The 26,436-nt window shown below is 43.4% G+C and overlaps 1 protein-coding gene across 3 annotated transcripts; it reads left to right on the forward strand.

Annotated features, from left to right (window-relative positions):
- The first annotated feature begins 1,507 nt into the window (after nt 1-1,507).
- BSDC1 (BSD domain containing 1) lies at nt 1,508-26,436 on the forward strand. Of its 3 annotated transcripts, XM_044671439.1 has the most exons (11): nt 1,508-1,518; nt 2,552-2,612; nt 5,580-5,696; nt 6,366-6,533; nt 9,826-9,880; nt 10,811-10,926; nt 14,820-14,888; nt 15,017-15,095; nt 15,665-16,132; nt 24,073-24,176; nt 24,702-26,436. In XM_044671439.1, exons 1-11 carry the CDS (start codon nt 1,508-1,510, stop codon nt 24,732-24,734), a joined length of 1,281 nt encoding a protein of 426 aa, XP_044527374.1. In that variant the 3' UTR covers nt 24,735-26,436. The 3 variants fall into 3 exon arrangements, with proteins under 3 accessions (XP_044527374.1, XP_044527375.1, XP_044527376.1); XM_044671440.1 differs by lacking the exon at nt 6,366-6,533; XM_044671441.1 differs by lacking the exons at nt 5,580-5,696; nt 6,366-6,533.

Genomic DNA, 26,436 nt, shown 5'->3' on the forward strand with positions numbered 1-26,436 from the left:
AGGTAGAAGTAACAGCTAAGTGATACAGAAGATAAAGTGCTGGACCTGGAGTTGGAAAGACTCATTCTGAGTTCAAATCTGCCATCAGACACTTATCTTCGGGTGTGACCCTGTTTACTTCCAGGCTTCATCTGTAAAAGGAGCTAGAGAATAGAGAAGGAAATAGCGAAGCACTCCAATATCTCTGCCAGGAAAACCCAAAATGGGGTCATTTAGAGTCAGATGTGACTGAAAAATGACTGGGCAAATAACCTCTGTGTATATGCACACACATATAGGTGGAGACAGATATGTAGATATACATGTAGAATTGATACAAGATGCCAGCTCCATTTAGTTAACAAACTAGCTTTCATGCTAAGCCTTTTCCAGTTAGCAGGCCAGGAGGTAGTTGATATGAGTGTGGCTCAGGTCACTAGGAGGGCTCTAGTTCTGAAGCTGGGAGTCATCTGCATAAAGATGATAAAAAAAAAAGCCATGTGAGCTGATGAAGTCACAGAGAAAGAGCCAAGAAAGAAGAGAACCCAGGGCAGAGCCTGGGGAGTCACCTACAACTGAGGGTGATATGGAGGAAGATCCAGGAAAGGAGACCAAGAAGAGGCAGTCAGACAGGTAGGAGGCCAGCCAGAGGCACAGAGGTAGGAGACATAGAGAAGACAGACAGACACAGACAAGCAGACACAGAGAAAAAAGAGAAGAGAGAAACACAGAGAGACAGGGAGGAGACAGACACACAGAGAGAGGAAGACAGACAGAGAGAGGAAGGAGTCACAGAGGAGACAAGACGGAGAAAAACAGGAGACATAAACACAGAGAGGGGACATAGAGAGAGACCCAGAGAAGAGGCAGATCCACAGAGAGAGGAGACAAGAGAAAGGCTCCCATTAAGACTGAGGGGAGGCTGTTCAGAAGAGCCTGGCCAGCAGCATCCAAAGCCGCAGAGGTCAAGAAGGGTGAGGAGAGGGAACAGACATCCACCTCTGTCCTTGGACGGCTTTGGATTGAGCAATTTAGGTTTGGCTGAGGAGGCCTGAGAGTGAATAACTGTTCAAATGAAGGGAATTGAAGAATGAAGCATACGGCAACCATTTCCGAGGGCCGCAGGGTGGTCTGGGTGGGCTTCCGGGAAAAGGTGGCTCGGGAACCAACCCCAGCCTGTCTTCCTTAATGGCTATGGGATCCTTAACCCTTCAAAGCCTTTTCCAGCTATGCTCAATCGGCAGGGACCAATGGGGATGGGACTTCCCCGCCTCGCTCCTCCCTCCTTCTCCGACGGCCCCTCCCTTCTAACCCTTCCTTCCCACTCTGAGCCAATCCTTCGCCGAGACTGTATGTCCCACGGAAGCCACCGTAGTAGGCGTTGGTGCTTCCTTAGGCTGGGGGACGGCGTGTAGGAAGGCGGGCTAGAGTATAGTGAGGTAGAGACTGGTCCAGGCTCGCGAGGGTGGGCGGGGCCTGGAGGGAGAGGTCAAAGGGCAGTAAATAGTGGTGATGTCAGGCGGGCAAGATGGCGGAAGGGTGAGAATCCCCATCCCGGCACCGGGGCCCAGGGGCGGGCGGGAACCCGAGGAGGAGGGTAGTGTATGGAGGCCGGAGGGGGCCAGTCTGTGGTTTCTGGAGGCAAGACGGGGCCGGGCCAGGGACACCCGGAGGAAGGGGGAGGAGAGGGCTTTGAGGGGGGAAGTCAGAGCCGGGTTTAATTCCCCCTTCCCTTTTTCTGCCCCGCCCACCCTAGGTCCGGGCTGTCTTTCCCCCGATTTAGGGGTGTTCATACTCCTGCCCCTGTATTCCGGTCTGCTCCCCAAATACCAGAATATATTCACTTACCCACATATTTCTCTCCCAGTACTCCTGACCCCCTCAATCCAGGAAATAATTCATCCCTCAGTATTCCTGCCTTCCTAAGGCCAGTATTCCTGTGCTCTCCAATTCCAGGGAATTCCTACCCTTAAACATTCTAGTATTCTAGAGCCCATTTCCCAAGTCCATGGTGGTATCCTCCCTCTACTAATTCTATGGAATAGTCACCCTCCCCCAATTTCTAGTCTCTTTAACAAGTTTGTGGAATATCCCCTCCCAAGTATTCCTATTTATCCTTCACCAAGACCCATGGAATGTTCATCCTTCCATGTGTCTATTCCTCTCTTCCTACACTGTTCCTCTTTCCCAAGCATAGCATATGGAATGTTCCCCTCCTTCGTGTTCTTGTTCTCCTCCCAGTGACTGTTCACAAGAGCATTTACACATACACTCAGACTAATCTCTCCCCTAACAGTTCCTGACTCTTCGCCTCCCACCCCAGCATTTACCCCCACACTCCTGTTCCTGTATGTCTACCTCTCCATCCCTCCCAAACTCTCCTCTCCCCCTACAAACATGCATATCAGGCCCAGAGATGATTTCCAGGCATCCAGCACCCACAAGTAGCTCTGCACACGATTAATATCTGAACCCCCTGGAAACTGCTTCAGTACTCTTGGAGTTTGGGGGTGGGGTGAGAAGTTATTTCCCAAACTTCTGTTTCCATCTGATGTGCCTGTTTCCTCCACAGGGAGGATGGAGGTTGGTGGAGAAGCTGGCTGCAACAGAGCTACCAGGTTGTCAAAGAGAAGGTAAAAGGGGGCCAGAGCTCCTCACCCCTTCTAAGCTGACTTGGACTCTCCCTTGCTTGTTGAAAGGGGATTCTAGCCTATTTGCCTGACATTTGTAGCTGATATTTATCTAGTATTTTGAAACTAAATTCTTGATCGATCCTCACAACAATCCTGTCAGGCAGCATTAAGTATCACAAATCTATTTTACAAAAGAGGAAGGAGTATGAAAAAAGAAGTGATAAGAATGGTCAATGGCAGGCCTTATGATTATGCCATAGCAGCAATAATTAGGCATATGAGTGTGGGCAAGTAATTTCCCTTTTCTGAGCCTCAGTTTCCTCTTCTATAAAATAAGAGGGTGGATTAGGTAATCAATAAAGATATCTTTAAGCTCTGGTGTTGTATAAGTCTGTAAACAAAGCAGGGCACAGTGTGCTAAGTTTTGGGGGGTACAAAGATCAATGATAGTTATTACCTTCAAAAAGTTGACAGTGATTGGAGAAACAACATAAAAGTATACAGCAGTGTGTGCCTAGGACCAGATTTATGGCAAATAAGACAGTAAATACTACAAGAGGAGAAGATGACTAAGGGCTAGGACTATCAACAAAGGCCTCTTGGAGGAAGTGAAACTTGAGCTTCACTTTGAACATTGGGTGGGCTTCAGATTGGGAAAGAGAAATGAGAGCATTCTACCTAGGGATATAACATGAGCTAAGGTAAAAAAGCAGGAATGAGCCTGGCATATTCCTGTAGCAGTCCATGGGCCAGTCTTTCTGGAGTGGATCAATTATATAAGAGAGTAGTAGGGAGCAAAAGTTGATAAGTAGAATTAATTATAGGATTTAGAGTTGGGATTAGACCTTGTAAACCATCTAGTCTACTGTCTCATTTTACAGAAGCTTAAGGAAGGGAAGAGATTTGCCAAAAGTCAGGAAATAGTGGAATTGAGTTTTGAAGTAGGTACTTTGACCCAAGGTCCAGCTGCAGAATAGCACTGAGTGGATAGTTATTGGGCCTGGAGTGAGGAAGACCTTAACTAGCCAGGGGATCTTAGGCAAGTCACTTAAAGCCTCACGTTCCTCAATTTAAAATGGGGGTTATATTATCTACATTCCAGGATTGTGGTGAGGATCAAATGAGATCATATTTGTAAAGTGCTTAGCACAGCCCCTTACACATAGTAGGAACTTGTTTCCTTCCTGTTTCTACTTTCTTAGCATTGCCATGTTATTCCCAGGATGCTAAGTGGTCCAGTAATATGTACACTAATGCCATTCCAATATAATTTGCCAAAACTAACTTCTGATGAAGTTAATTACTGTTTACCTAGGCAGAAAACAGGTAAAACCAGTTTTGTTTCTCCATAACAGGCTTTACCTCCTAGGAGCTTGTAGCCCTTGCTTTGGCTAAGGCTTGGGAGTATTTGTAATTAGTAAAGTGACTTTTGGCACTGCTCCAAGCATAGTCCCTGATCCTGTCCTGAGCTATCCCTTTTGCTCTGGAGGAATGAATGATATGATTTCACTTCTAATTGGGCTTTTATAGTGCTTCCTTCACATTTAAGGGTATTTCCTGGAAATTGAGTGTGAAGTACTGTAATTTATTCATCCAGCAGCAGGCTAGGGCTTCCTGTGGGATAGATAGCACTGTTACGTTGGTTATTTTTGTCTATAACTGTCTCCATCACCCTCTGTCCTTAATAGTATGGGGAGATCAGAGGGAAAAAAAGACCTGGTCCTTTCCCTCTACCCTTAGGGAACTCCCAATTTGAGGGGGCAAACCCTGGGACCATTTGGAAAGATAGAGAGGTAAGAGATCCCAGAAAACTCAATGAGAATAGAGTAGATTTGGATGAGATGATCTTCAGGGTCCTTCTAGTCTGTTAAACAAATGTAAATTATTTTCTCCAATTACATATATAATTCCAGAGGGAATGATGGAATAAAGGAAATAAGTAGAACTCATTAGAATTAATCCTTAAAGGCTTCATGGAAGTAGAATATATGGAGCCTGGTTTGAAAGGAGAAGCAAGTATGTGGAAACAGTGAAGGGAGAACAGGGAAATAAAAGCATGAGACATGACTGAAGGGAAGCAGGAAGCTCAGCTTTGTGTGATGGCTCTGTGACTTCCAACAAGTCACTTCCCTTTAACAAGCCCTGTACACTTGCTTTTTACAAACGAGGATAATCTTTGTCCTATCTGCATCATAGCATTTACTCAAGTTTTCTAGTGGATCTGATCTTATCAGTATGGATATTCCCCTCCACTGATACAAGTCCCAGCCTATCCATGTTTGCCCTTTATCCATATCCAATAGCAGGACAACTTTTAAGAATCAAAATAAAATTGTGTGTGAAAAATCACAAACAGCAAAAAATTGCAAGGTAATATTATTACAGTGGATAGACCACCTAGCCCGGAGTCAGGAAAACCTAGGTTCAAATCTGACCTTAGACAGTAGCTATGTAACCCTGGGCAAGTCACTTAGCCCTGTTTGCCTGAGTTTCTTCATCTTTAAAATAATCTGGAGAAGGAAATGGCAAATCATTTCAGTATCTTTGCTAAGAGAACTCCAAATAGGGTCATCAAAACTCAGACATGACTGAACAATAATATTGACATCATTATTTATCATGGTCATTAGTTTAATTAGAGCATTGTTTCCAAGTTAGGGTGTTGGAAGATGGAGAGGTCTGGGATTCTTGGTTATAGGATGAGGATTTTGATATGAGCCTAGAATTATATAATCTGAAAAAAATCAATGGGTGATTGCCTCTGACATCTAAGTTCTAGATTGATTCTTTTTTGGCTTTGTTTAATGAGTGAACTCAGTATTCAGATGCTACAGGAGCTGGAGTTTGGCTATTTGGGCCAGGAAGTGGAGAGTGATTGGGGTGAGGAGAAAGGGGGAGAAAAGTGGAGAGAGACCCTAAGAGTATAAGTGGTCTAGAGGTCAACACTTGGTTTCCCACTCCCTACAGTCCACAGAAGCCCTGGAATTCATGAAACGGGACCTAACAGAATTTAGCCAGGTGGTACAACATGACACAGCATGTACCATTGCAGCCACTGCCAGTGTGGTCAAGGAAAAGCTGACTGTGAGTATTCCCTTTGTGGGTAGAACCAACTGCCTACCTCCTGCCCATTCCTCTAGCTTGAGGCAACTGACCCCTAGGGCCAGGTTGAATTCACCATTGTGGAACCTTAGGACCTGAGACCTCATAGTCTTATTTGTTTCCTTTAAGTCATTTACTTCTCATTCTACTTCACTGTGGCCTTATGCCCTGACTGCTCATGTTAACCCCTTGGGCCATGTGTCCTTTCTCTTGGAAATCCTTGTTCTTGTTATTGATAACATATTATGTGTTTTTTTTTTTGTTTTTTTATGTATTTAAGTAGAATTTCTAGGTTTTAGTATTTCATGGAGGAAGACAGTTGGGAGGCCTGGAAATATACTCTCTTCCCACCCCTCATTTCAAGCCACTATGACCACTGTTCACCTGATTTGTTTTGAAGTTAAAGTTGCTTGTGTTTGCCTAGTTGGTAACTCCTACATAAACCCCTTGCCCAACTCTGAGCCATGCTTTTCCTGTCCCTTATTCTTTTTTGCCCAGTTCTTTCCAGGCTTCACAGCCCCAGAGTAGACACCAAGCCCCAGATAGGAGAGGAGGATAGGTGACTAGTTCAGATTTGGATCCAGTACTCTCCCCACATATCCAATTGCAATGTAAATTTGAAATGCCTCTTCCCCACTGACTTCTCTGCAGACTGAAGGTTCATCAGGAGCAACAGAGAAGATGAAGAAGGGGCTCTCTGACTTCCTTGGGGTGATCTCAGATACATTTGCTCCTTCCCCTGACAAAACCATTGATTGTGATGTCATCACCTTGATGGGCACACCATCAGGAACTACTGAACTTTATGATAGTGCCAAGGTATGTATCAGGTATGCCCAGGCAGCCCCACAGACAGAGGCCGGTCTGTGCAGAGCCCTGGGGCTGGGCTTTGGGGAAAGAGATGCAAGAGAAACAAATGGCTTTCTCCCCTTAGGAATGCCCATAGAAGATGGGGACAAAATGTGAGGGGGCCCACCCCATGGGAACTCTTTCTGATAGGGATGCTAATGCCTCCAATTCCCATGGCCTTTTAAGATTTTATAAAGTGTTTTCCTTACAACCGTCAGAGGCATTCAGAGAGTAAAAGAATTATCCCCATTTTCTAGATGAAGAAAATGCATTTCCTAGAGGTTAAATGACTTGTCCAAGATGAGTTGTTCTGATCTGAGGGAGTTCTGATGCAATGGGGAAACAAACTACATCCTGGGAAAGACTTCAGTGATAGTAATCATTGCTGACATTTGTACCACACTTGGGTTTACAAACCATTTTATATGAGTTATCTTGTTGAATCCTCAGGGTACCAGTGGGAGGAGGGAGGTCCTCTTATCTCAGTAGATAATGATGGCTTAGGTGTCAGGCCTCTCTCCATCAAGGAGGACCACAACTTGTCCTGAATATTTGTCCTCTGTGGCCTTCTGTGGATCTTCCTTAGAGGGCACACCCAACATGCTGGGGGCCCTTCTCTCAGCCAGAGGTTGGCAGACCACATGAATATGGATATGACCCATGAAATAAGAATTTTTTTTAATAAGTTTAAATTAGGCAAAACCATTCTTAGCTCCCTGACTGCATAGAAACTGGCAGTGCGCTGCCACATTTAGCTGTTAAGTATAGCTTACTAACTACTCTGCTCAATCTTACTGATAAGGAAACTGAGTTTCAGAGAAAATTCTGTCCTTATACCAGGCATTCAGATGCACATAACCAATCACTTTTCTTTCTCTTATATTAATCAGGCTTTCCTTCATCCTCCATATCTTGTCATTCCCATTGTCATCCCTCCAGGAGCAACTCTTAAGACCTCTTCTAGAGGCTATTGTAATTACCTGCTAACTAGTGTTCCTGCTACTAGCCTTTTCTAGGCTGTCCCTCACATACAGTTCAAGTCATTTCCCTAAAACATTAATCCCATTTCTTACAAAAAAAAATCCAAAATCCTTATCCTTCAAGATCTTCCATCATTTAGCCCCATTCTCCCAAGACAACCTATTTCATTTCCCAAAAGAACCAAACCAGCCTTTTGTCCTCGGTGTTCTGTCTCAACTCTTAGCTTTGGTGCAAGTTATCTTGCCATGGCACACCTTGTCTCACTTCCTCCATACTTCTGTGTTTAAAAGCTGTCCTAGCATTCAGAGTCCAATCTAAGTCTTACCTCTGCCAAAAAAATGTGACTGCCAGAGCCCCCATTGACCCTTCTGTTTTCTGACTCCTGTATGCATTGTTGATGGCTCTGAAAGCTGTCTTGTGTTGTTATTCAGCAGTTTTAGTCATTCTTATCCTGACCTAACAAGACCATAAGCTCTGGGTGGCAGGAACTGTGCTCTGCCAAGAAGCAGCATATTGTAGAAAAGACTTGAAAATCAGGAGACTTGGCTTCTATCCTGGATCTACTTCTTACTGCCAGTATTGGGCAAGTGACTCTTCTCTGGACCTTTGTTTCTTCTACTGTAAAATGAGATGTTTAGTGTTCCTGTGCTTTAGATTCAGTGTTTCTGTTCTATGTTTCTGTCACCCAAATACCCCTACAATGGAAGGCCCTAAGTATCAAGGACTGAGAGAGCAGCTAAATGTAGCTTGGGGGAATTGGTTAGTTTTTCATTTTCATACTAATAATAAAGAACAGAATTAAATAGATGTAGTTTGGCAATATATGTCTTTATTGTTAGTGCATTTCATAGGAATATTTAAAACTGGAAGGAACCTTAGAAGTGATCAGGTCCAAATCCCTCATTTTACAAGTGACTGAGGCAAACAGAGATTAAGTGATTTGCCCAAGTTCACACGGCTAGTAAATATCTGATTCAGTATTTGAATTCAGGTCTTTCTGAATCTCAGTTCTGTGACACATACAGCTTTTTAGAACAAAATATTTTCTTAAAACACTAGTCTTGATTTCAGTGACTCATTCCCTGAAAGATAAAAATCCATATCCTTTATCCTGGCATTCAATTTAGTTTCTAAGGATACACTGATTGTATTAGGACAGATAGTCTGGTGGCATGGTAGGACCAGAACTTCCTCTAGACTAAACCAAATTAAGAGCAATGACCCTGACTCCATGCTGGGTGTGTTTCTACCCCCTAATCAGTGTAGTATTAGGCAGTGACTTGAGGATATAGCTAGTGGGAGCAATTCCTACGGCTCATATACATAAAAATCAGTCCTTAGGTATCTCCCCATCTCCAGCTTAAGCTCTTATGAGATTCAGTTTCCTCATTTGTAACTTAGGGATAATAATTCAGGTATATCTCATCTGAAAGCTATAATTATTTCAAGGCTTTATTATTTCATGGTATGAAATCTCCTGATAATAGAGCACAAAGACTTGACACCTTAGGCAAGACCTTCCTGAATCTCTGGGGCTAAAAAGAATTCAGCCCTGCTAACCAGCTCTCTATAACTTCATCAAAGTTAATGACTCACAATGCCCAGGAACAGGCCATTTCCTAGAGGCTCCAAGCCTCTTGGGCCAGCAAGAAGCATGATTGGGGGCGGGGGGGACGACGACAAAATTAGGAGTTGGTGGCATACACACTTGGATGATGGTCTGGCCTTAAGAGGGTTTTGTTTGAGCAGCTTGGTCAGGAACACCTCTGGTGGGCTGTGCCCCTACTTGTGCTGGATCCTGGGCAGCCTTCAGAATCATTTAAGACCATTATGGGGCCAGTTCTTATTTGGGCTACCCATCACAGATTACTAAGTGCTTTCCCACAACACCCTTGTTTGATGAGCAGTGAGAGCACAATTGTTCCCATCCACATTTCATAGGTGAGGAAGCTGAGACTCTGAGAGGTAGAGTACTCAAAGTGGCAGCACTAGAACTCAAGGCCTAGCCCCCAGGGTAAATGGGTGGATCTATCCCTCATTCCACAGCTCTATACACTGACCCTGAGCCTCCCTTGGGAACCAGGGAAGCCTGCCAGAACTTTCCCAGAGAATAGAATATATACTTCATGAATGATGGGCTGCCAGAGGAAGCAAGGAGCAGATAGCCCAGTGTTGGGGGAATACTTCCTCCAAAGTCTAGCCCCAGGGACAAAGGGAGGGATGGGCCCACTCCCTTCAGAGGCCTGTCTCATGCTCTGTGCTTCCTTGTATCTCATGCCAGGCTCGCCTATACAGCCTACAGTCAGACCCTGCAACATACTGCAATGAGCCCGATGGTAAGTGAGCAAAGGTGGCCCCAGGGCCTTGTGCCCCAGACAGGGATGGAAGAGTCAAATGTATTGAATGAAACTGGCTTCTTTTGGTTACTTACTGGCCCTATGTCCATAGTGGTGACCATCTGCTACTACCAGAGCCCTGCCCACTTCCCCTGAAAAAGCTCTCCACCAGAGTCATAGAATCATGAGCCATAAGGGACCCAGAAGCAGTGGAGCATGGTAAAGAAAGCCACAAATCTGATTTGGAATCCCTGTTTGGCCTTTTCCTATTCCTGTGACCTTTGACCCTTAACTTCTCTGGGACTTGATTTCCTCATTTTTTTTTTTTAAAGACCCTTAACTTCGGTGTATTGTCTCATAGGTGGAAGAGTGGTAAGGGTGGGCAATGGGGGTCAAGTGACTTGCCCAGGGTCACACAGCTGGGAAGTGGCTGAGGCCAGGTTTGAACCTAGGACCTCCTGTCTCTAGGCCTGACTCTCACTCCACTGAGCTACCCAGCTGCCCCTCCTCATTTTTAAAAGGAGGAAATTGGACTAGGTGGCTTCTCTAGGTCTTCAAGTTTCTATGACCAAAGAAGTGATGCAGGTAAATCCCTTAATTTTATAAAGAAGGGAACTGAGAACTGACTGGCTCCATTAAAGCATCACCTCCTTCAGGAAATTTAAATTTCCTTTTCTTCCTGTTTTATCCCTATCCCCACAACCAACAATAGACTTTTATTACACATCAAATCATGTGTAATATCTATTTTTACTAATCTAAAGGGAGAGGATGTTTAGTAAAGTATAAGCTCTAAGGACCCCAGTTGTGTTTTCTCTAAACTTGTTTCTCCTCCAAACCTTGGTACAGTTTTCTATACCCAGAGGGCACTAAATTATGTTTGTTACATTGGGTTGTGTTATCCTATACTATCTATCTGTCCCTTTGCAGGGCCTCCAGAGCTGTTTGAAGCTTGGCTAGCCCAGTTCCACTTGGAGGAAAAGAAAGAAGAGATCTCCAGTCTGCTCATCAGCAGCCCCTCCATCAGGGCCCTCTACACCAAGATGGTAAGGAGTCCTTTGGGGTAGGACTGAGCACGGCCAGCCTCACATTGGGACTCCTGAGCAGTCACTAGCACAGGTAGCTGAGCCAGGGGGTCAGGGAACCAAGGAGAATAACCATTGTGAGTTAAGACCCATTCTCTTGCCTTTCATCTATTCAACAAACATTTCTTCAGCATCTGTGTACAAAGGCTTCTTCTAGGTGCTGGGGAATCATGAAATGCGGGCCAGACATAGACCTGCTTCTCACAGAACTAATTTGGGGACCTATAGTTCACAGTATTAGGTGAGTACATTAAGGAGAATAATAAAACAAAGTCAGAGATGGGCAGTGGAGAGAGGAGATCTAGGAAAGCTTCGTGGAGAAGGCAACATTTAAAAATTTGGCATTTAGCAGGTTAGGAGAAAGTTGTCCGGACAAGAGTAGGAAGCAGAAGAGCAAAGATTATAGTACAAGAATAAGCTGTTTAGGATGAAATTTTCTCACCTAAAGAGGCTCAAAAAAACTATTAGAGTAGAGGGGAAGATGAAGGTGGTGACAAGCAATACTTAAACCTTACTCATTGGAATTGACTAAAAGAAGGAATAACAACCATACTCACTGGGGTATAGAGTCCTATCTTATCCTATAGAGAAATAGAGAGGGAATAAGAAGGGGGGAAGGTGGGGGAATTGGGGGGTGATTAAAAACAAAACACTTATGAGGAGGGACAGAGTGAAAGGAGAGGAAAAAGTGCAAGATAAAAAGGGGGAAATAAGATGAAGGGGAATACACAGATAGTAATCATAACTATGAATGAAAATTGGATGAACTCACCCATAAAATGGAAGCATATAGTAGAGTAAAAACCAAAATCCTACAATAAAGATAAGACTTGAGAGTGGAATCTAACTGAGATAAAGAAGGCAGGGATGGCAATCATGATCTCAGACAAAGCTGAAGTAAAAATAGATATCTAAATTACATCTTGATAAAAGGTACTATAGACAAAGAAGTAATATCAATATTTACCACATATGCAACAAATTGACATAGCCTTCAAATTTTTAAAGGAGCAGTTAAATGAATTTCAAAAGGAAATAGTAAAACTATACTAGTGGAGGGGCTTCAACCTTCCTCTCTTGGAACTAGATAAATCTAACCAAAAAATAAACAAGAAAGAAGTAAAGGAAGTAAATGAAATTTTAGAAAAGTTAGATTTAATAGATCTTTGGAGAAAATTGAATGAGGATAAAAAGGAATATATTTCTTTTCAGAAACACATAGTACATATACAAAAATTAACCATATATACTAGGTCATATAAATTTCACAACCAAATACAGAAACAAATAATAAATGCATCCTTTTCAGATCATAAAACAATAAAAATTATAATCAATAAAGCTCTATGGAAAGATAAATAATTGGAGATTAATTAAATAATCTAATGCTAAAAAGGGGTAGATCAAAGAACATATTATAGAAACAATAATTTCATTAAAGAGAATAATAATGAAGAGACAACATATCCAAATTTATGAGGTACCGCCAAATAATTAGGGGAAATTTATTTCTATATCAATAAATTAGAGAAAAAGCAGATCAATGAATTGGGTGAGCAACTTAAAAAAACTAGAAGAACAAAAAATTAGAAATCCCCAATTAAAGACTAAATTGGAAATCCAAAAAAAAGTCAAAGGAGGAATTAATAAAATTGAAAGTAATAAAACTATTGAATTAATAAATAAGACTAGGAATTGGTTTTCTGAAAAAAAAAAAACAGATACAGTAGATAGAGCATTGGTTAATTTGATTAAAAAAAAGAAAATCAAATTATCAGTATCAAAAATTAAAAGGGTGAATTCACCATCAGTAAAGAGGAAATTAAAGCAATCGTTAGGAACTATTTTTCCTAGGGCCAGACGGATTTACATGTGGATTCTATCAAACATTTAAAGAATAATTAATCCCAGTACTCAATATACTATTTGGCAAAATAGACAAAGAAGGGGTCCTACCAAATTCTTTTAATGACACAAATATGCTGTTGATATGTAAACCAGGAAGACCAAAAACAGAAGGAAAATTACAGATTAATTCCCTTAATGAATATTGATGCAAAAATCTTAAATAAAATACTAGCAAAGAGACTACAACAATATAGCACAAGATCATTCACCATGACCAGGTGAGATTTCTACCAAGAATGCAAGGCAAGTTTAATATTAGGAAAACTATTAGCATAATTAACCATATCAGTAACAAAACTAATAGAAATCACCTGATTATCTCAATAGATGCAGAAAAAGCCTTCAACAAAAATACAACACTAAGTCCTGTTAAAAACATTAGAAAGCACAAGAATAAATGAGCCTTTCCTTAAAATGATAAGTAGTATCTATCTAAAACCATCAGCAAGTATCATCTGCAATGGGGATAAGTTAGAAGCCTTTCCAATAAGATCAAGAGTGAAGCAAGGATGTCTATTTTCACCGCTATTATTTAATATTATACTAGAAATGCTAGCTTTAGCAATAAGAGAAGAAAAATCAAAGGAGTTAAAGTAGGCAATGAGGAAACTAAACTATCACTGTTTGTGGATGATATGATGGTATACTTGGAGAGACCTAACTAAAAAATCATTTGAAATAACTTGAGCAAAGTTGCAGGATATAAAATAAACCCACATAAATCATCAGCATTTCTATGGAGTAACAACAAAGTTCATCAGCAAGAGTTAGAGAAATTCTATTTAAAATAGCTCTAGACAATGTAAAATATTTAGGAACCTGTTTGCCAAGACATACACAGGAATTATATGAATGCAGTTACAAAATACTTTTCACACAAAACTAGATCTAAAAGATCTAAACAACTGGAATTCCTCATGAGTTGATTGATCTAATATAATAAAAATGACCATTCTACTTAATTTACTTATTCAGTGCTATATTAATCAAGCTAAAATAAATTATTTTATAGTATTAGAAAAAATAATAAAGTCATCTGAAAGAACAAAATCAAGAATATCAAGGGAATGAATGAAAAAAATATGAAGGATGGTGACCTAGCAGTACCAGAGCTTATACTTTATTATTAAGCAGTAACCATCAAAACAATCTGCTGCTGGTTAAGAAATAGAATTGTGGATCAGTAAGATAGATTAGGGGTAAACGACCTCAGCAATCAAATGTTTGATAAACCCCCAAATCCCAAATTTTGGGACAAGAAGTCAATATTTGACAAAAACTGCTAGAAAAACTGAGAAACAGTATTGCAGAAATTAAGTATAGTTCAATCTCTCATACTCCATGCCAAGATAAAGTTAAAATGGATTTAAACATAAAGGGTGATGCCATAAGAAATTAGGGGAACATAGGATAGTTTACCTATCAGATTTGTGGAGAAGGGAAGAATTTATGACCAAACGAGATAGAGAACATTACAAGATGTAAAATGAATAATTTTGACAGAAGAGCAAAGACTTAAAGGTGGGGAAAGACGTGTTTTAGGGATAGTGAATTGCTCCTTGCCTATCTTTCACAACACTTTGTTTTACCCCTCTTTAATGTACTTAAGAGATAAGGCTGGAAATGAAATAAGCATCAAGATTTTGGAGGAGTTTGAACATCAAACTTGGGATTTTGAATTTGACTATATGAGAACTAGGGAGCCACTGAAGATGTGTGAGTGACATGATCTGGCATTTGTGACAATGCCTGGCTAGGAATAAAAGGATTCCTCCAAAGATTCAATAAAATTTCTCCTCTCCAAACAAAATGTTTGAGGGGTTCCACATTTGTTTCAGAGTTCTCTAGCAAGTTCTGCCTGATACACACTGGTTGGTAAGCTCAAAAGAATTCTGGGATTTCATGCAGCCTCTTCCCCTGTTACATTTACTTTCACATTTCTTCAGGTCCCAGCAGCTGTTTCCCACTCAGAATTCTGGCACCGCTACTTCTACAGGCTCCACCACTTAGAGCAGGTATGCCCATCCCTCCCTGTGAAGGGTGGTAGGCTGGGTGTTAGTGGTAAGGGGAATGGAAGAAAAAGGTTGGGGGAGGGCACCTGGACGTATCTTGAACCCTCAGACTGTCTCTTCTTTTTCTCTAGGAAGAGGCCCGGAGGGATGCTCTGAAACAGCGGGCAGAACAAAGTGTCTCAGAGGAACCAGGCTGGGAGGAAGAAGAAGGTAAAGAAAGAGGGACATTTGGCCAAAGGTGCCCTCCTTCCATCATCACACAGATTGCTAGGAATTTTGCTGTACTGAATTTCTGTCATCCATTCATTCACAGATAGACCAACTATGGGAAGTGCAAAGTGCTATACAAATTTTAAATAAGACATGATCCTTGCCTGCAAGGAGCTTACATTTCAATAGGAGACAAATGTGTGTGTGTGTGTGTGTGTGTGTGTGTGTGTGTGTGTGTGTGTGTGTGTGTGTGTGTGTATGATAATATATTCCATGGTAAACTACTGAGTACTATTGAGGTATTAAGTCCTCTGAGGTTTGAGGGCCTGATTTGTTACTGACTTCCTGGAGGAGACTGTGTTTGAGTTTGGCTTTAAAGAATATATAGGAATTCAGCAAGTGAAGAAGAGGATGGGGGCTTCTCAGGGCCTACCCAAGCCCATGCTGGGTGTGTATTAGCCATCTGCTGAGAGCCTGTTGAGTCACAATGTTTACCCCTTCTTTTCCCTTTCCCATTCCCATGACAGAGGGACCCTTGGTAACATCTCAGCTGAATATGCAGTCCCAAGAAGAGGAAAAAGCTGCTGCTATCTTGGGCCCTACCCCAAGTGCTAAGGGTTGGGCCAGCAGTCCTCAGAGTCCTTCTGAAGAGAGTTTGGGAGTTGTGGCTACACACTCATCCGAGGTCACCCCTTCAGAAAGCAGTGAGAGTGTCTCACTTGTGACCCAGGTCGTCAACCCTGCTTTTACACCTGAAGCCGCAGCACTAATGCAGCCAGCCCCTACTAAAGACCTCTCCCAAAAGCTTTTGGAAGCGACTTTGGAAGACCCTGTTCCCACAGCTGATACAGGAGAGACGGGCCCACCACCTGTGGAACGGCCCAAGCCTTCAACCCCCACTGGTCGTCCGAGCAGCTCTGAACCCAAACCAGTGATCAGAGTAGAGACTCTGAGAGAGGAGGGACCAACAGACTTACGGGTGTTTGAATTGAACTCGGACAGTGGGAAGTCTACACCTTCCAACAATGGGAAGAAAGGTGGGTCTTAGAGGCCAGAACCTAGGAGGGAGTTGGAGGGGAGGAGGAAAGTGGAGGTGTCCCTAAACCCTACCAACCCTATTCTCCTTTACTCTGGTCAGTTCTTAGGGACAGATCCCAGGTGCTTTCCTTACTGAATTTGAGCCACTTCTCACTGAGCTGGGAGCACTAATTTGGGAGCACTATGATGGTGGAGTGATTAAGTGAGGTGACACCATTGTAGTGCTGTCATTAAAGGACAAGGTGAATAAAGAAAAGGACTTAGCCAGGTGTCATCAGGTCTCATAGTGTATTCTTCCAGGGCTACAAGGCAGAATCCTTAACCCCTAAGAGCTTCCAGGGTAGCTGAGAAGGTCTCTCTGTCTCTCTCTGATTAATAAGTATGTAATTGGATGCTAAGTGGTGCCCTGGACTCTAAATCCTACCATCTGAAGTTCATAGAAAGAAGAGATCATGTGGGAGTCAGAATAGTGATAATTCATGTTTCAATTGCAATATAAGAATAATTGGGGAAAACTTCCTGGAAGGGGTAGGCCTTGAGCGTCAAGAATAGTCTAATTTGCACAGATGGGCTGAAGACAGTCTAGGCAGGAAGAACATTCTGAAACAGAAAGGGGAAGGAGCTTCAGGGCCACATACATGGGGAATGGTAAAGAGAGCCCTTCACCAGCTTGACTGCTCCTTCTGGTCACTTTTCTTTCTAAAATGTGACCAGAACAAAATGTAGAATTACAAATGTGGCTACCCAGGCCATAGTGAGGGGGTCAAAGGCACTGTCCATCCAGATTTCCTAAAGCTGTGCCTCAATTCACCAAGCCTGAGATGAGCCTTCTTGACCACTTTTTTTTTTTTTTAAACCCTTAACTTCTGTGCATTGGCTCCTTGGTGAAAGAGTGGTAAGGGTGGGCAATGGGGGTCAAGTGACTTGCCCAGAGTCACACAGCTGGGAAGTGTCTGAGGTCAGATTTGAACCTAGGACCTCCTGTCTCTAGGCCTGACTCTCAATCCACTGACTACCCAGCTGCCTCCTTGGCAGCTTCATGTCTCCAAGGCCCCTCCCAGCTCCAGAGTTCTGGGAGCCTTTACAGGCAGTCAGGCAATAAGCATTTTTTCTAGGCACTGTGCTAAGTGCTGGGGATACAGTGGCAAATAAAAAGAAAAAGGATCCTTGCCCTTGAGGAGCTTACATTCTAGGGAGGGGAAACAACACAAAAGGGAGCTGGGGGTGGAGGGAAGGGAAATGGTGATGTCTGACAGAATCAGCAGCACAGTCCTGAGGGGGTGAAGCGTGGCTGGCCTGAGCCCATTCCCAAATGGCAAGGCGGATGGTGGAACAGTCAGAGAGAGCCAGATGTTAGAAAGCTTTGAATCCTTGGCCTAGGAATCTGCAGCTGTTGTCAGGTGGTGAGCAAAGGCCTGGCTTGTCTCTGTTGGCATTTGAAGAAAAGTGTTTTGGGGATTGTGACAGGGAGATTGAAGGAGGAGGATGCTTTCCTGGCATGAGGTGATGATGAAGGTAGACTCTGGGCAGCCTAGAATGGACAGGAAGAAATGTTCAAATCTAAGATTGTTTTGGAAAGATGTGGGCAGGAAGGAGGAGTTGAAGGTGATGCTACCCTGGAGCTATTTGAAATGGCTCAGGCTCAGCTGAGCTGAAGGCTTCTCAGTCCTCAGTGGACCATCCGACAGACAGGGAGGAAGCTTCCTTGTTTGGTGGAAAGAGCCCTTGCCAGGCTGGGCCACTTACTCGAGGGCGCCCCCTTGGGAAAGCTGCTTGAGTTTCTTCCTCTACAGAATGGGTATGAGATCTTCCAGATAGTGTCAGGATAAAAATAAGCTCTTTGGTTTCATTGCAACCCCATCTCTGTGTACACAAGATGTGGCAGCCAGGTGGCGCCAGAGTGCACAGATTGATGGACCTGAGGTCAGAAAGCCCTGAATACAGATTTGGCCTCAAACCCTTACTAGCTGTTGTGACCCTGGGCAAATCACCTCTGTCTGCTTCAGTTTCTTCACCTCCAAAATGGAAATAATAATAGCACCCACCTCCCAGGGCTGTTGAGGATCAAATGAGATGATAATTGTAAAGGAGATAACAGTTGTAAAACACTTAGCACAGTGCCTGATATTTAGTAGACCCTAAAGGAATGCTTGTTCCCTTCCCCTCAAGGGTATGATATTGTTTCCCTCCATATGACAGAGCCATACTCTAGTGTCTTCCCTCTTCCCCTCTCCCCCGCCCCCCCCCCCAATATCTCAAGGCTTATAGGATTACTGCCTTTATTACCCTGGTAAATTTTGTGGGTGGTAAAGCAGTTTGCCATAGAAGAAAAGGCTGGATTTGGTGTCAGGAGATCTGGATCTGAATCCTGACAGCCATTTGCTAGCATTAAGCAAATTAGTTCATTTCTCAGAGGCTCAGTTTCTTTATCTGAAAAACCAGAGTCTCGAAGTTAATGAAGGTTCTATCCAGTCCTGTCTGTGTTAATCTTGTGATGGTGACATCTTACAATCCTTTCCAGTTCTAATGTTCGACAAACATTAAGTAACTTCTGTGTGCCAAGGCCTAGTGGATACACACATAGCAACGACCAGCCTAACTCTTAAGGAACCTGTAGTCTGATAAGGGGAAAGGGCAAGTCCCCAAGTGACTGATAGAAAGGAATGGAACTAGAGATCATAGCAGAGTGCAAGAAGAAGCTAGTTAAGGGAGGGAGACTGTCTTCACCTTTGAGTGAGGAAAGAGATGGCATCAGAGCCTAGCTTTGAAGATAAGACAGGACAATCCATCAGAGCCATAGGAACAGATAGACTGATGGGAGATGATGGAAACAATAAGAATGGGGGCAGGAAAAAGCAGGTTTGGCTAGAACACAAAGTGTACCAAGGGGAGAGAAAACTGGACAGGGAAGAAAGAGCCACTTCTTGGGGAACTTTGAAGACTTATTAGGAGTTTAGGCTTTGTTCAGCCGATAACTAGAACCAAACCAAAAGGAGGGACATGAATGGGGTTGATGGATTTGGAAGATTCCTCTGCAGCAATGGGAAGGATAGATTGGAAGAAGGGCAGAGATTGGGGGTTGTGTGTGTGTGTGTGTGTGTGTGTGTGTGTGTGTGTGTGTGTGTGTGTGTTTTGTTTTCCCATTATTTTCCTAAGTACAAAGCCTTTTCTGTCAACGCAAAAACTCATTTCTCATTTCCTCCTACCATCATTCATTTCAGCCCTATCCTTCCCTGTGACCTGTCATCGTCTACCATTACCTTGCATGACACCCTCTGGAATCTCCATTCTCTCACTGGAAAATACCCTTTATCTTAGACCTTTTTCTCTCATACAATTTCTTTCTTAAAGTTATGCAAAGCTGCATAACTGAATCTGCATAACACAATCTGAAAGGTTCCTTTCAGAAGACACTAAATTCTTGACCACCACACTCAGCAGTACAGAAGCTTCTTCTCTAAAGTGTGCCCAAAAAGAGAGGCGTGACACAGTTGTGGTCCTGAACCAATTTGTTGATATGATGTGCCAAATTTGCTATATAATTGTAACTTGGGTCCTCACTGCTCTTTGATAATCCTTTTGACCTTCCTTGATTCACTTACTCCCTGTTGTGAATTCCCCAAACCATTTTATTCTCCCCTCAAGACCCTCATACAGCTCATTATTTTTCTTCTCTGCAAGTCTCAACTCCTGTTTTGCTGCAACCCTGTCTACTTTTCAGTACTAATTTGGCATTTCTTCCCTTCATGGACTACTCCAGCCAAACAAACCTACTTGCTGTTCCCCAGACTTAACTCTGAACTCCATTTCCCACCTCCATGCTTTTTTTCAGGTTCTTCTCATACCTAAAAATGACTTCCTGTCTCACCTCTGCTTCTTAAAAATTTTAGCTCCTTTTCTGGGTTCAGTTTGGGTGCCTCCTATTCTTCAGAGCCTTTTTTGCTTAGTCCTCTCTCCCCTTCTCAAATGGTTGCTTATTTACTTAAGTCAGTTGTCATTTCTCTTCCAGTATTTTTGAGGGCAAGAGCTGCTTTTCATTTGTCTTTGTACCTCTTGCCTAGCGCAGGGACTGGCAAACATTAGGCCAATTAGTGAATACTTATCAATTGAATTGCTTCCCTTGTAAACTGCCTCTTGTTCCCTACTATAGACCTCAGAGCCCCTCAGTCTCATTCTGTTCTCTTTCTGTATTTCGTCCAAGGTTAGTACTTATGCCTTTGATCCATTTTTTTCCTGTTTCCTTTGACAACTTACCCCTACAGTGAGTCTCTCATCTTTAATCTCTCCCTATATACTTTTGGCTACAAACCTGTCTAGGTCTCTTCCATCCATTCAGAATAATTTACTCCTGTTGGCTCCTTAAACTACTGGTCTTTTCATCCTTTGGCTGCCAGACTCCTAGGTGGGGAAAATACCTTCTATACTTGTAGCCACTTTCTCTCACCCTTTTTTACTTCCTGCAAAAACCCAATTCCTCAACTAAAACTGCTCTCTCCAAGGCTACCAATGGATCATCTTGATTACTGAATGCAGTGACCTTTTCTCAGCTGTTTTTCTATTTGTCTTTGGTATATCACATGATAGCAGAATTTAGTAAATACTGACCATATGTCAGACACTGTGCTAAGCACTGGGGATACAGAGAAAGACAAAAACTATCCCTCCCCTCCAGAGGTTCATATTTCTAAAGAGGGAGTCAATACATAAATGGCAAGGTATGTAAAAAGTATTTTGAATAGACTAATATTAGCTAATATTAGCCAACTTTTCTCTAGTATTTAAAGATTTGCAGACTGCTTTAAAGATATTATCCCATTTGATCTTCACAACTCTGGGAGGAAGGTGGTGTTATTATCTCCATTTTACAGCATTTTTGAACCTGAGAAAGGCTGGTATCTTGTCCAAGGTCATACAACTAATAAGCATCTGAAGTAGGATTTTGCCCTGGGTCTTCCTGACTCCACAGCCAGTGCTTTATCCACTGTACCACTAGTAGCAAAGTCCATTACATTAGATTGTTCTACAGTGTTTCACTTTCTGTGTACAATTTTCTCTTGGTTCTGCTCATTTCACTCTGCATCAGTTCAATGAGGTTCTTCCAGTTCATGTAGAATTCCTCTAGTTCATCATTCCTTCCAACACAGTATTATTCCAGCACCATCAGATACCACAATTTGTTCAGCCATTCCCCAATCAAGGAACACACCCTCTCATTTTCCATTTTTTTTTGCCACTATAAAAAGCATGGTTATAAATATTTTTGTACAAACATTTTTCCTTATTATCTCTTTGGGGCACAAATGGTATGGCTGGATCAAAGGGCAGGCATTCTTTCAAAGCCCTTTGGGCATAGTTCCAAATTGCCTTTCAGAATGGTCGGATCAATTCACAACTCCACCAGCAATGCATTTAGCAGGATGTCTCAGTTCTGAGCCTGGCTCTTAATCCACTAAGCTACCCAGTTGTCCCCGAAAATGACATTTTTGAGAAACAACTAGAAGGCCTATTTGGCTGGATTGTAGAGTATATAGAGAGAAATAAGGTCTTAAGAGAAGAAAAGTAGGAAGGAGGCTTTTAAATACCAAACAGAAGACTGCATCTTGGAGGTAATAGGGAATCACTGGAATTTACTGAGTGACATGGTCAACCTTTTACTTTATTTTTTCTTATTATTTTAGCTTTATACTTTAGAAAAATCACTCTTGAAGCTGAGTGATATAGTTTCGAGTAAAGAGAGACTTGAAACAGAGAAGAGAATTAGAAAGCTATTGTAATAATCCAGGAAAAAGATGAAGGCCTGAGCTAGTGTGAAGACTGTTAGTAGAGAGAAGGGTGGGGTTGTGAAGATAGAAATGATTAGAATTCTAGTTTTGGCCCTGTTGAGTTTGAGAATGCTTACTGGATATCCAGTTTGAGTTGTCCAAAAAGGCTCATGCAGGACCCTCTCTAGAATAGCTCAGGAGAGAAACTAGTGAGAGAGGAGAATCAGGAGAGAGCAGTGTCACAATCACCTTCTCCTAGATTTTCTCTTCCATTGCCTTTCGTAGCATTACTTCTCTTTGTTTCTGAGCACTCCTTATTTTTCTTTCATGACCCATCAACCTGCTAGCCAGTCATGGATGTTCCTCAGGGTTGTGTCCTGGGCTCTCTTCTCTCTCTTCTTCCCTTCTTTTACTGACTTTTATTATCTCCAGCAGACTTCATCATCATCTCTTCCAGATGGCTCCCATATCTAGCCAGACTGATTCATTTTGTAGAACTATAGCCCCATATCACCTGCTAGACATTTATTTCCTTGATGACCCACTAGTATTTCAAACTTAGTATGTCCAAAACAGGAATCATTGTCTTCCCCTACTAAGCCTGTTTGCCTCCAAAACTTCCATTTTGCTTTTCTAGACAGTGCCATCCTTCTAGTCATCCATCCTGGGAGTCATCCTTAACACCTTGTTTCCCTTCACTCCCTCTATCCATTCATTTGCCAAGTTTTCCATGGGTAGCTGAGTGGATTAAGAGCCAGGCTCAGAAGTGGGAGGTCGTGGGTTCAAATTTGGGCTCAGGCACTTCCTAGCTGTGTGACCCTGGGCAAGTCATTCCCCCCCCCTCCCCCCCCATTGCCTAGCCCTTATTGCTCTTCTGCCTTGGAACCAACACACAGTATTGATTCTAAGGTGAAAGGTAAGGGTTAAAAAAAAAGTTATATTCCTTCTTTTGAACCCTATTTCTCAGTACTTCCCTTGTACAATCAAATGGTAGACCATATAAAGTGCTTTGCAAACCTTAACATATTATGTAAATGCTAATTGTTATTACAATGATTGGTGGTTTGGGTCTATAACTCCAGGCCCAAATGTTCCCAGGGTCTGATCACACATTTCTAACTGTGCTAGGCAGGTTCATTTAATCTGGAGAAGAGAAAGCTATGATAAGAAGGAATCTCATGAGGAAGAGGAATGAAACTTGTTCAGTTTGACTCCAGAAGCCAGAACTAGTTGCAAATGAAGGAAATTGGGTTGAGGCAAATTTCAATCCAGTGTAAAGAACAGTCAGAGGTGTCCAAAGTGAGATCACGAGACTCCCACACTGTCCCTTGTTAGAGAGATTTACTTGGAGGGCTTCTGATCAGGTATGGGTTGGACTCAGTTGCCCTCAGATGTCCCTTCCAGCTCTGACTAAATGGGCTCTAAGGTTCCTTTTTTTGCCCCATATTTGTATCCCATGGATTCCCCTTGCATCTTGCATAGGACTGAGTGAGAGTATAGAGTGAATGATCTTCAATATCTGTTTGGTGCTGGTCTTTAGAATTGGAAGGCAGCTTAAGAGATCACGTTGTCTAAATGTTGTTCATCAGACACCCCAGTAATCAGATTGTATGATGTCCCTTCTTCCCTTAATAGGTGGCCAGAAAGACTAGTATTGATAATGATAACTGGCATTTATATAGCACTCTGAAGTTCGTAAAAGGCTTTGCATCCATTATCTCATTTGAGTCTCACAACTACCTTGTGAGATAAGTACTACAAATATCATTCCCCTTTTGCAGACCAGGAAATAAGGGCTGAGACAAATTGTGTGACTTACCCAAGGTCACACAGCTATTACCTGAGTGGGATTCAGACCCAGGTCCTCCTAACGCCAAACATAGTGTACTAATCACTATGCTAGTTTTCTCTTAAAAACCCAGAACCCTTACTCTAGGGATGGAAGGAGGAGTTGTGACACAACAGCTGGGAGCGAGCATTCTTGGCTGCTAAATTGGAGCAAAGGGTACATTCATCCCTCCCCTGAGATTTCACAGCTTCCTGGAACTCTCCAATCTGAAGGGATCAGTTCTGGGAAATGGAGACATTTGTGTTCTGGGGTCACTACAGCATGATTGAACCTTCTCTAGGAAGTGATCTAGCCCTAAGCCTTTTCTTTGCCTTTGGTTTGGTTCTAGGTTCCAGTACTGATATCAGTGAAGACTGGGAGAAGGACTTTGATCTGGACATGACTGAGGAGGAGGTGCAGCTGGCATTGTCCAAAGCCGATGGATCTGGAGAGGTGAGGCTGTGCTAGCTAGGGAGGGCCCAACCCAACTCTTCCCTCCTCTCCCCTGCCCTGCCCACAGAAGTGACTCTCCCAGGGTTACAGGAACAGAAGACATTTCCTTATCTATCACTAGGAAGGCAGCTAGAGAGGCAAGGGCCAGCAGGGAGCCAGCCCCTCACCTGAGGCCAACCCCCTCCTCTTGCCAGGAGGATCATTCGCTCTCGCTTCATTCAGGGCGCCTGCCACTGAGCTTTCCCTTTCTCATCCCAGAGAAGTGAACTGGGAGATTAGTAACAAGCCAAAGGGTGATCCCTCCGGGGGAACTGCATGGCAAATGCACTTGAGGGATTCAAGCAGGGGGCAGGAAAAGTCAGTGGAGACCGAGGGAGGAGGGCAGCTCTGTGCCTCCCAGGCTGCCAGTGAGAACGACACAGACACAGCCCTCCTTCGGTGACTGGGTAGTTTAGGGCTGGCTTTGAATTGAAAAAGTAAATACAAATGTCTGTTCTTTGTTTTGTTCCCCACTCCCATTTGCAGCTGGAAGATGTGGAGTGGGAAGACTGGGAATGAGGTGGGAGGGCTTGGAGAGGACACTCCTCCACACCACACGGCTCCCACCTCCCTCCTCAGCCCCGTCCTGGATGGCCCCATGGACATTCCTCCAGCCACCTGATGCTGTCTGTTCCATCTTCTGAGTCCAACACATGCTCCTCTCCAGGAGGGACCTCTCTGAGGCCAGACAGTCATGTGACCTGTGCCAATTCTAGGCTTGGGGGGAGGGGAATCCCACCACCACTACCACCACCACTTTAGAAGAGCCCAGATTTCTCTGCTGTAAATCCACTGTCCCCAGGCAGTACCCGCAGTGGCCTCTTGTCCTCTGCCTGCTTGTGTGTATGGAAGCTAAATCTACAGACCACTTTAGAGCCCCAGTGGAGCTCATTGCTTACCTGCTATCCCCTCCACGGCCTGTCTCCCTTCCAGGATCAAGGCTCCAAGAAAGGAGGGGCTGACTTCAGAAAGTCCTTTTCCTGCCTTAGGTCTGGTTCCATCTCTTCCCTGAGCATCTGCTTTCCCTTCCCCAGGTCTTTCCCCACCCTACCATAGGTGGCCTTCTTTGTCTGACTCTACTGGCTGGGGCAGTGAGGGGGCAGTGGGGAAAGGGGACGTGTTCACTTGTCTTCAGGGGAATGTTCCCTAGAAAGGCTGTTCGTTTGTAGGGAATGTCCACATCTTAGGGGACTCCTCTCCCTTTACACCAGGCCTTTTCTCTCTATTCATGAGGCCCAAGTGATCTCTGTCTTTCAGATTTCTAAGTGGGGACTCTCCTAGTAGTGATTGGAGACCAAACGCTGCCCACCGTCACCACATCCCTGGTATTTCTAAAGCACCCTCTCTCCCAGTGCCTCTTCACAGCACCTGCTTCTCCAACACTCAAGGAGCTGAGCTACTCCCAGGCCTTTCAGTCTGTGAGGACACGCTCTCCTTACATTTCTTGCTCTGCTCTCACCTCCCTGAGCCGGGGGAGCCACTTCAAGCTCTTGTTCCTTGGCGGGGTGAGGGATGGACCTTCTGCAGCCCTTTTCCTTGGACTAAGAAACACACCTCTTCACAAACAGGATTGAAGGTACAGTCACAGCCCCCAAAGAACCCTTTTACAGCCTTCATTGGGTAAGCCATGAGTTTCTTCTCAAGACACCCCATTGCTCCTCCTTGGGGCCTATTGTAGAGCAAGTAGGCACACCTGCCCATGCTCATCTACACTCACCTCCTGACATCATTTGGCTAGCGTGAATTCCCCCCCTGGCCTTAAGGGCCCATGGTTCTGGGGAGACAGTGGCTTCTGTCCTCATTCTCTCTTAGCCTCCTTCTCTGGGTAGGGAGGGGCACCCTCAAGCTGCTTCCCATTGCACATACAGAAGCTGGTGTGTTTGACAACCAAGGTCATGGGAAAAGGGGAGGGAGAATGACCAATCAGTCACATTCATCAAGAAAGTCCAGTTGGGGATTAAAATGCTGAATCTTTCTCTGGGGTGGGAGGGTGGGGGTTTTCTCTTTGTAATCTGTTTAGTTTAACCTTTTTGGTTGTTTGTGCAATATTATATATTTTAAATTATAATGCATCTCCCCAGAGCATTTTGTAGCTGGGAAAATGAAAAAAAAAAAGATTCTAACAGCTGTTAGTTTTGTAATTTAAAAACCCCTCAAAGAAACTTTGTCCTGAACCTTTTGCAGACATGCAGTTAACAGCTATTAAAGACATTCGACATTA

Source organism: Gracilinanus agilis, chromosome 3, assembly GCF_016433145.1.
Source record: "Gracilinanus agilis isolate LMUSP501 chromosome 3, AgileGrace, whole genome shotgun sequence".
Lineage (NCBI taxonomy): Eukaryota > Metazoa > Chordata > Mammalia > Didelphimorphia > Didelphidae > Gracilinanus > Gracilinanus agilis.